Source organism: Silene latifolia, chromosome 11 (assembly GCF_048544455.1).
Source record: "Silene latifolia isolate original U9 population chromosome 11, ASM4854445v1, whole genome shotgun sequence".
Classification (NCBI taxonomy): domain Eukaryota; kingdom Viridiplantae; phylum Streptophyta; class Magnoliopsida; order Caryophyllales; family Caryophyllaceae; genus Silene; species Silene latifolia.
This window is the reverse complement of record NC_133536.1, coordinates 60876919-60887597: the sequence shown is the minus strand read 5'-3', so window position 1 is coordinate 60887597 and position 10679 is coordinate 60876919. Positions and strand designations below refer to the sequence as shown.

The 10679-nt window shown below is 40.0% G+C and overlaps 1 protein-coding gene across 1 annotated transcript; it reads left to right on the top strand.

Annotated features, from left to right (window-relative positions):
- The first annotated feature begins 9394 nt into the window (after positions 1–9394).
- LOC141613483 (uncharacterized) lies at positions 9395–10017 on the top strand. Its single transcript, XM_074432222.1, has 2 exons — positions 9395–9645; positions 9744–10017. Exons 1-2 carry the CDS (start codon positions 9395–9397, stop codon positions 10015–10017), a joined length of 525 nt encoding a protein of 174 aa, XP_074288323.1.
- The last annotated feature ends 662 nt before the right edge of the window (positions 10018–10679 follow it).

Genomic DNA, 10679 nt, shown 5'->3' with positions numbered 1-10679 from the left:
GCAATTTGGCTCTCAAGTAGCTTCATCCCGGCCTCTCTTGCTTGGGACTCCTTTAGCAGCAGATTCTTGAGCTCAGAAAACTCAGAATTTTGTGATTGTTGCTGCTGCGGCACATAAGGAGGCTTCTGGTACTGCTGTTGCTTTTGATGAGGCGGAACATACGGCTGCTGGAGGTTGAGTGGGGTTTTGGACATTCTGGCTTCTCCAACTCAAGTTCGGATGCGGTGGCTCGTAGTAAGAGTTGTTCGCCCTATAGTGTTGAAAGGCGACATGATTCAAAAGGGCTAGGGCAGTTTTTCGAGACATGGCCCTCAACTCCACACCTTTCACGACGAAGGGACCGTCCACGCACAAAGATTGACTTGGTAGATCCCACCTTTAGATGCTCCCCCTAGCTCATATTTGTCGAATCTCGCGGTAAGAGCCTCAAGTGCAAAGAACAGAGGAGGATTCAACAGCTCTCTCCTCGGTTCCCTCTCGAATTCCCATACTCGGCCTTGTGGGTAGCTAGATCGTCAATGATCTTCCACCCCTTGGTTGCTCCTAAATTTTCAAAGAAATCTCCCATTGGCAAAGAAATCCAAAATGGCCCTCTGATCGTCGTACAACCCATTGTAGAAATGATTGCACAAACTCCATTTTGCAATCCCATGGTGCGGTATGGTCCGCACCAATTTCTTGAATCGGACCCATGCCTCGTGGAAATTCTCATCCGGCCCTTGTTTAAAGCCCGTAATTTGAGCTCTAATGGCGATCGTCCTTGAAGCGAGAAGTACTTCTTGTAGAACGCCAATGCCAGGTGTATTCCAATCGTGATCTCCGAACGGTCTTATCCAAATCCCTATACCATTCCCTTGCGGCATCACGAAGGGAAAAGATGAACATGGTCTCCTTGATTTGATCCTGGGTCACGCCACCGGTGGGGGAATGGCGCTGCAGAGTCAATAAAAGTCTCCATGTGCTTAGCCGCATCTTCATTTGCAGCTCCCCAAACCGGTTTCTCTCGACCATAGTAATGTAGGCGGGCTTTGGTTCGAATTTCCTGGCTTCTCCTGGTAATTCGAACCCTTTGTACAAGTCGGCGGCTGTTGGCTCCGAAAAACTAGCTATACTCGCTTCCTCGGCCATGACCGAGATTTCGGAGAGGTAATCTGTTTCACCGAAGAGGTGGGTGAAGACTGTTGGTCTTCTTCAAACAGATCGTGCTCGAGATAGCTTGACAGAGTACTCAGCTCTTCCTCTGTCGACAATATCCTTCGTGCTCGTCTCAACCCGCGCAAAGATTTCTCTATCTCGAGTCAAATGGTAGTAATTCTCCACCCCGTGACTGCGCATAAGATGAAACTACAACAAGAATATAAGAAAAGTTTAAGGAACAAAAGTCCCTTAAACCGAGAAAGACCGAAAACAAAAACAACTAAAGTTAGGACTATTGCCTCCCCAAGAACGGCGCCAAAATTTGATACCCGTCATTGAGTACCAAAGATAATATTTATAAACTCCTATTAAGACTAACCTAGGCTAGTGGTAACAGGGTCGATCCACAAGGAGGCGATTGTAAACTTTGGTTGTTCTATGATCGATCTAAGGTAACTATTGTGGGGGTTGGTTGAATTGGTCTATAACTAATAACAAAAAGAAGAAAATAAACTAAAGATGTGGATTAAACAGATAAAAGAAAGGTACTAGGATGGTCGGGTCATTACAAATGCGGCGAAAACTAAGTCGGTCCAAAATAAGCACGGTAAGGCGGGAAATAAGAGGTCCTCTCGGTCCACTCCTATCAAATAGCATCTCTCGATCTCGCTATAGGTCCCTAATGTCACTAATACTAACTTTCGTCCTGAAAAGTGACTAATGGTCTAAACTATACCTATCTTTCGATCTTTAGCACAGTTTAGTCGAATTAATTGATGGTCAAATAACTACCCTACCTCTCGGTCTAATGGGTCACCACAAAAGAGGTGTCTAACTGGTCGCATGCATTCAACTCGTCAGATACAAGATTAAAAACAATTAAAACGAAAGTAACCTTACAAGGTCGGTCGATCGACCAACTATGTCAGTCGATCGATCGACTGACACGCGGGTTCAGTCCGTGTCTAACCTATTGCCGCCTAGCCATAAATCGCCTACATCCTAGCACAAGCTATTTAGCTACTCATGGTAAATGTAAAAACAACAATAAGTCTAATGACAATTACGGAATTCATACTTAGGATAAATAACAACAATGATGAAGCGATAATTGGCTTGGGAATGCTAACTATCAATTCTATACTAACAATGGAAGTAAAATAAAGAAACTGAAATTAGGGCAGAACAATTACCAAGATTCAAAGGAAGATTAAGAATTAGAACTGAAAGATCCGATGCTCAATAATAACTCAAACCCTAATTATTCTAAAATTAAAACTTAATGTATTGTACTGTGAAACTTAATGTGTTCTCTGATAAAAATCCGATCTCCCCTGTTCGATATGTCGCTATTACGTTATATAGGAACTAACGCAACAACTTATTCCAAAACCTAAAACTTCACGGGCTTTCTAAATCTCGCCTGGAATCGAAGTCCGGTCGATCGATCAAGATGCCGGTCGATCGATCAATATCAAGAAACAAGAGCTTCGGGAACCGAGCCTTGGTCGATCGACGACTAGGTTGGTCGGTCGACTGGCTGAGCTGCTTACTTGACTTCTTTTAACTCGTGGACTTGTCTTTCGGGCCTTGGATTGCGCACCAAGCTTGTTCCTTAAGCGGTTCCTTTACGTCATTTGCAATGCAGCTTACTCGGAAACAGATTTGGCTTGATTTCCCGCTAAATTCTCCACATTTCTGCAATAAAGTACAAAAGCACGAAAGTAGAGGAAAATAGAGAAATATGGGCATATATAGCACAATTGAGCTCTGAAATGCGTGTAAAAAGAGATGTAGAACATCATATAAATGACACGCATCAACCGATATGTGTGGACCAGTTGACTGTAAAATATTACATCCCACATGTATTCTTAAAATGAGATTTAATAATGATATTTAAATCATGTGATCGCACTATTGTTGAGGACACATTTCCCAACAAGGACACACGTCCCACTATCGATCCGCTCGAGCTGACCACAGGACGCTCGTCCTGAACCATGCATTGAGCAAGATTTTGTTCTGCAAGAAAATCTGAGCATATTTTTCTTAGGGCGCACATCCCATTCAAGATCCGCTCGTCCTCAAGCCAAGACGCTCGTCTTGAACTGAATCCGAAAGAAAAAAACCAGCTGTAAGAGAATCCACACGTCTCCTTGAAAGAACACCCGTGCAGCATCCTCAGGACGCTCGAGCAGATGGCAGGACGCACGGATTGCGACGGGTAATTGGCTGGGTCACAGTTTAATCCGCCGAGCCCAACCCTAACCCCCTCATCCCCCTTCCTTCGATATAAACGGCCCCCACCATCCCTATTTCCTTATCTTATCAACTCAAAACCACATCTCATCATCCACAAACAATCCCCATCATAAAAATCAAGCAAATCCCTACCAATCACATGAAGCAAAGATGAATCTAAGGAGCAAAAGCAAGAAAGCAACAGAGGCCGTACCTAAACGTCGCAAGGGTGTTACTTCATCCACCTCACGGGAGGCAAGAGGCCGAGAAAATGTAGTGATACACGGTGTTGCACAACTTGAGTATTTCCCGGAGGTACTCTTCACCAACAATGACCACCGCCAACGATTTGAGCAATTGCTAGGTAAGGACTACGAACCTACTCAATTCATTGATCTTGATACACTAGAAATACTTAGCATAAGGCATCAAACGGAGGTCTTTTTCATTGGTTTGGGTCTTGAGAAGATGTTCTACGCCCATGAGGACACTTACTTGAGTCTCACCCTAGAGTTTTTGTGTAGTCTCAGTGTTGTCACTAATCAGCGGAGAAATATTGGTATGGAGTTCCGTCTTTGCAATAGAGACCATAGGTTGACTCTTGACCATTTTGCAAGTATTTTTGGTCTTGAGGTACCGAGGGAAAACACCGATAAGCCCTCCGACTTCGCCATCAACCACCTATGGAGGGCCATTTCTGGGAGAGAACTCTATTCCTATAAGAATTGCTATACCTTTGCCATCCAACATCCGGTGATTAGGATTACGGAACGGTTTATAGCCGGAACTATTAATGGAAGGCTAGAGCAAGATAGGTTCACCTTTCTCGACTTGACCTTTCTAGAGTCTTACTTGAATGTGCAAGGGACAAGGCCTTACAATTTCAACACACCCCTTGAGATACTTACAAGGCTCAATGACTTTGCTCAAGGAAATTCTAATATCAAAATCTTTGTGATGGGAGGCCTCATCACAATTTTGGCCAATCAGCTTTGCCCCGGGTTCAACCTTAATGGGAGCTATGAAAAGCTCAAGGGGAGCACTTTGATAGATAAGGATGCTATCTTCAACCACCACCGGTGGTGTACTTACAACCAAGCCGGAAGTGTAGAGTGGTTGACAAAGGGATGCACACCACTTGTTCTCTTGGGGTGGAACATACCACCTACCGAGCCCCGCTTGAGCCGGTACTCGCCTAGACCGAGCTACCTCCTCCCCATTGAGATCCATGACAACCCACCACCAAGAGAAGAAGCACCTCATTGACCTCGCGAGTTGCCGGAATGGGGTGACGCACCACCATCCTATGTACCCATTCCACCCTACCCAACACAACATGTACCATTCACTCCTCAAGATCCAAGCGCTCCATCCATGAATGATTTGATGAAGCTCATGCCAAATGTTGATCTTCGAGTGCACGATGGGAGGGTTGACAACTACTTAACCCAATACCCCTCCTACTATAACATGGCTCAACAAGGGTACATCAACCCTAGAGGCCCCCACCCATCTTGGGCTCAACCACATCTCTTGTTCCATAACTATGGCAACCAAGGAGGTAACTTTGGTGACCAAAGTGAGGGATTCTTTAACCAAGGAGGAGGCTATGACCAAGGAGGATCTAGCGGACATGGAAACCGCAATGATGATGATGATGAGTGAGTGAGATGGCTAGACGTGCCTAACAACACCACCTCCATTTGTATGATACTCCTTCCCTATATCTTATGTATAGTTGCATTGCATTTTACATTATCTTGCATTTAGTTTACACCTCACTTGCACTTGTATTATATTTCACATTGCATTTACATTAGTTAGTGCATATAGTATAGGTTGCATTGTAATATACATCATATGATTAGATTAGTTTGCATTGTAATATATCTCACATCTCTCATATAGTTAGTTGCATATAGTTAAATTTGCATTCTTGTATAGTCACTAATGACCAAATCTCATTTCTCCTACACTAGAAATAGTGCTTAAATCGGTTTGGGGAGGTTTGATCATAGGTGAGAACTTGCATCATTTAGTGTAGTTTAGATTGCATTCATTTGTTATATATGTCATATAGAATTACATTTAGTTAGAGCATGCATTCATATCATATCATTGCATTTGTACTTCAATTTCCATAAAACTTTAAAAATCCAAAAACATGTATTTCTTTTTCATTCCTACTCCTATATGTACATTGAGGACAATGTCCAAAATAAAGAGGGGGATGAGAATTTATATTCCAAAATACATAAAAATTTGAAAATTTTTGAAAAATCCCAAAAATATGTTCTTTAGTTTCATAAAAACAAAATCCATAAAAATTTGAAAATTTCAAAAACCAAAAACATGTTCTTTAATTTAGTAGTGTAGAATTGCATATACTAGTGTTTTTGTTTTCTTCTCACATAGATACAACACTACATTTGAGGCATTAGCAAGGGAATATGAAGACCGCTTGGTATGATCGCTCTAATCCCTATTTCCCTTCCATTTCTTTTCATTATTCATATAGGGAGGATGGGCTTACATGTCAAGGAGGATGTGGTGTATCTATGTGTTGTTAGAGTTTGCATCTAGATTACATGGCATACTAGTTGATAGAAGCATATGCATTAGAGTTGTATATATGTTAGTTGCATCATGGCATGTAGTTTGCATGGTAGAAAATTTTGTGAAAATGCCTATTTAGGAAGCTTGACAAGTGTATATAAGGCCCTTGTAGATAATTTTTCTCCTTGAAACTTTGTTTGCTAGAATATCCTCAAGACACCTTAGGATGTGTCATACTAGTATCTTTTGACCCATAGACTAAGGCTTAGTCAAGAGTACCTTGTGGTGTGATAACTCCTTGGCTACCGTTTATTCCAAGGTGACCTTTGAAACCATGCAACCGTTCTTACACTTCTATCATCATATTTTATCAACAAAAAGGGAATGGGCAGAAAAACATCAAATTGAGTTCAAGTACCAAAATCAAAATCAAAAAGTTTGCAATGTGCATCAATGAATAGAGGAGCAAAAATAGACTCTTATGCTTTAATAAAAGCACCCTCTTTACAACAAATTAGTGACTTTGAAAAATGCTCAAAAATACAATATTGAAAAGAATTGCCGAGTATCAAAATGCCAATCATAAAAAAGGGCAAGAAATGTTCTCCAAATGTCAAATACCACAAGAAATTGGGGGGAAAAACAAATTTAAAAGCCAACTACCAATGTGAAACTCAAAACATCTTGATCCCTTTTATCCATTGACCTTATTTAATGTATGGTGGAAAGGGGACTACCCTTATTCTTGTCTAGGCAAGAGGGGGAATTCCGCGATCCTACAGTATTTCTAACACTATAAGGAGACTACTCTTGACAAAAGCATTTAGAGATTGAGGATAAAAGTACCCTAATTTGACACAACTTAGAGGTTGTTTGTTGGTATCCTTCTAGGCTTAGAAACTTGGAGAAATAATATCTATAATGGAATGTGTACCCTTGAATTGCTTCCCTCTTAGATGATTTCCGCCACATTGATGAGGAAAGTGGCTAATCATTTTTGTAGATGCATCCATTACTTGTTGTGTGTGCTTAATGCTTGGATGTATCGTCATTTTGGCAAGCCCCACCTTGCCTTGCAAGAAGGCATCTTACCTCATGGATGTCTTATTGTGAGTTGAAGGGGCGGAGTGAGACCCGCTAATCGTCTCACATCGGCTATATTAGATTAGTATAAATAAAGGTTATAGTTTGTCACCTCTTTACTCGGGACGACTAAAGGTTCGGTTTGGGGATGTTTGATGTGACGCTTAATTATGCACATTTAGTCCCCTAATTGAACCTATTTTGCATACTAATATAGCATTTCATGGGCATGTTATCCGTTAATTCCTTCCTATTTTGCTTTTCTATTGCATTTTATATGTCTTGTAGGAAAGAAGATAATGAGGCGGAATCCCCGTCTCTCGTGCATATTCGGAAGCTTGTTAACGATCTTGGATGGACTAGTATAAAGAGGAGGCAACAATGACGACCAAGGATGAAGTAATAAAGAGTATATAGAAGGACCGTAGGCTTATAAGCAAGGAGAAGGAACCCTGTCCCAGGATCCATCCGCCCAAGCTCTGGACGAGCAACAAAGCATAGGATCCGAGCGTCCCGAAACCAAACCGCGCTTCTCAGCCGAGAATCCGAGCATCCCAGTTCCAGTCCGAGCGGATCCTCTTACAGGACCGAACGTACTTCAGCCCAGGACGCACGGATCTCCTTAGGAGTTGCTACATGATCCGCGCATTTCTCTTGGGACTTGCAAAGCTCTATTCAACATTTAAGCATTGTTATTTACTAATCTACCCTTGCTTAACCTAATAATGTACCACTATATATACTCTATTTGTAATAATCAAAAGGGAGAGTCCTCTTAGCTTTAAAAAAATGGTCCTCTTATATTAGATTAGGAGTAGATTAGAATAGATTAATCTCAATCATTCCACATTAATCATTCCTTAATTATCGTTCAAGTTTATTATTGGGTAATTGAATATTATTGGAGAATTGACAACTCTTCATCAATCAATCCAGTTTTCTTCTATTATTATTTCCTTTCCAATTGTTCATCTTAAGTTTGGTATAATTCCTTTAGTCTTTAGTCTTTATTGCTTATTTCTTCACTCTTTTATCATGTTCATACTTGTTGTGATGATTAACACCATTGATGACATGTTTTCCATGATAATAAGTGAGTAGTTACTTAACTAGGATTAGTGGGGGGATTAGGTGAGTTAATCATGGGATAAATTTATGCTTAATGAGTTCATATGAATGCTTGCTTATTGTCTTCAACTTATGCACATGTTATGTTTGATGAAATGCTAGATTATGAAACCTTGCATTTTTTACCCATCTCTTACCTTTTCAATGAGGCTTGTAAGATATAAACCAACTCAAGCCTTATTAGACGATGCATAAAGTTGAATAGGGAAACCCCAAGTCGACTTGTAGGTGTTGTAAAGTCTTAACCGACTCGGCTCCGAGACGTAAGTTTCCCTAGGATTTGGTTTATCATGCATGTAGTTTAATAGGAAGAATTAAGTCGACTTGTAGGTTTGTAAAGTCACAAATGACTCGGCTCCGGGACCCAAATCTTCTTATGAATTATATGACATGAACTAACTTAATTCCAACAATAATAAATTACTTGCATCTATATAACTCATTTTTGCTATCTTACCATGATTCCCTTATGATCCCATGACATCCTAGTATCCTTTATTATTTATTTACATCTTTATTTGCTTTATTGCTTGTTTTACTTTATTGCTTTCATTAATTTAGAACACAACTACAAACCCAAACCAATTGTGACACCATAAGTGCAACTACAATTAGATTGAACAATTTGAGTACCCTCGTCCTTTGGGTTCGAACCTGACTTGCTTGCTATACTCGTAGTTGGGTATAAATGTGTTTGATGGCGTACAACGACATGCTCCATCACTGAGTTCGTTGCTAGATGTTTGGTTTGTCAAAGAGTAAAGGGAGACCACAAGGTAAAGTTCAATCCTTGGATGTGTCTGAGTGGAAGTGGGAAAGCATTTCGATGGATTTTATTGTGGGGTTGCCTAAGACTCAGAGGGGGAATAATATGATATGGGTGATTCTAGATCGATTGACTAATTCAGCTCACTTCATTCCTATGAAAGATACTTGGAGTAAGGCTGAGTTGGCTAAAGCTTATGTTATAAATATGGTGAAGCTTCATGGTGTGCCAAAGGATATTGTTTCTGATCGTGATTCAAGGTTTATATCTAAGTTCTGGCAAGAATTGCAATATTTGATGGGGTCTCAGTTGAAGATGAGCACAACATTTCATCCAGCTACAGATGGTCAGACTAAGAGGACTATTCAGACCTTGGAGGATATGCTGAGAGCTTCTGTGATGGAGTTTTGTGGATCATGGGAGGAGAGGTTGGATTTGATTTAGTTTTCATATAATAACAGTTACCATGTTAGTATTGGTATGGCACCTTTTGAGGCATTGTATGGAAGGAAGTATATGAGTCCTGTGGGTTGGGATGACATGGTAGATACAGTTGTGTTGGGACCTGAGATGGTACAGGAAATGGTGGAGCAAGTGCACATTATTCGTCAGAAGATGCGGGCAGCACATGATAGACAGAAAAGCTATGCAGATTTGAAAATGAGTGATATAGAGTTTGCTGTGGGAGATAATATGTTGCTTAAAGTGTCTCCTATGAAAGGTGTGATGAGGTTTGGGAAGAAAGGGAAGCTGAGTCAGAAGTATATTGGGCCATATGAGATCTTAGACAGAGTTGGAGAGGTGGCTTACCGTTTAGCATTACCTCCAGCTTTAGATATAGAGTGCATACTATTTTTCATGTTTCACAATTGAGGAAGTATGTGAGTGATCCTACTCATGTGCTAGAGCTTGAGCATATTGAGATCGATGAGCAGTTGTCTTATGTTGAGGAGCCTAGGGAAATTTTGGATAGAAGAGTGAGGAAGACTCGTAATGGTGAGACAGCTTTAGTGAAGGTTTTATGGTCTAATCATAAGGTGGAAGAAGCTACATGGGAAGCTGAAGCTGCTATGCGAGAAAAGTATCCTAGTCTTTTTGTTTAAGCTAGTTGGTTACGGGGACGTAACCGTTTTTTTTAGAGGGATAGGATGTAATATCTCGTATTTTATAACATTTTTATGATAATTTAATAATAAAAGTATCTTGCGAGAGATTTAATAAGGAATTTAGTTGGAATTAATTAGAGATATTATTTCTGTTGTTTGCGTATTTTGGTGAACTTCAGGACGAAGTTCTTTTTAAGGAGGGAAGACTGTAATACCCCGTATTTTAGACTGTAGAATTATATTAAAACATGTTTCAAATGATATTTAATAATTTAATCAATTAAATAATAAATTGTAAGACGATAATAAAATAATTAAATAATACTTAAGACGGAAATAATGTGGGCCGTGTGACACAGGTAGGCCGTGTATGTTAAGTATATAGTCAGGATTGTAATTGTTTGTTATTACGAATACTAATATGGGAGTAATTAAAAAGAAAAGGAAAAATAAAGATAATTGCTTTAAGGAAACTTCCTCCCTCTGTCCTTCCCACATCTATATAAATAAGCTAATATACCTACCCATAAGCATACAAAAACATAAAAACACAATAATTGATCTAAGGCAAGGGAGAGAAAGATCTAAGGGAGAAAAATAAGAAAATTCATCCAATTATTGTTGTCTCAAGGTAAGATCGTCTTAATTTATATTTATAT

What these genes read in the sequence shown, in the direction of transcription:
- LOC141613483 (XM_074432222.1), top strand. Translation starts at nt 9,395, where the DNA reads ATGGCACCTTTTGAGGCATTGTATGGAAGGAAGTATATGAGTCCTGTG. An exon ending in CCTATGAAAGGTGTGATGAG is followed by an intron (nt 9,646 to 9,743) that starts GTTTGGGAAGAA and finishes CATTACCTCCAG; the next exon opens with CTTTAGATATAGAGTGCATA.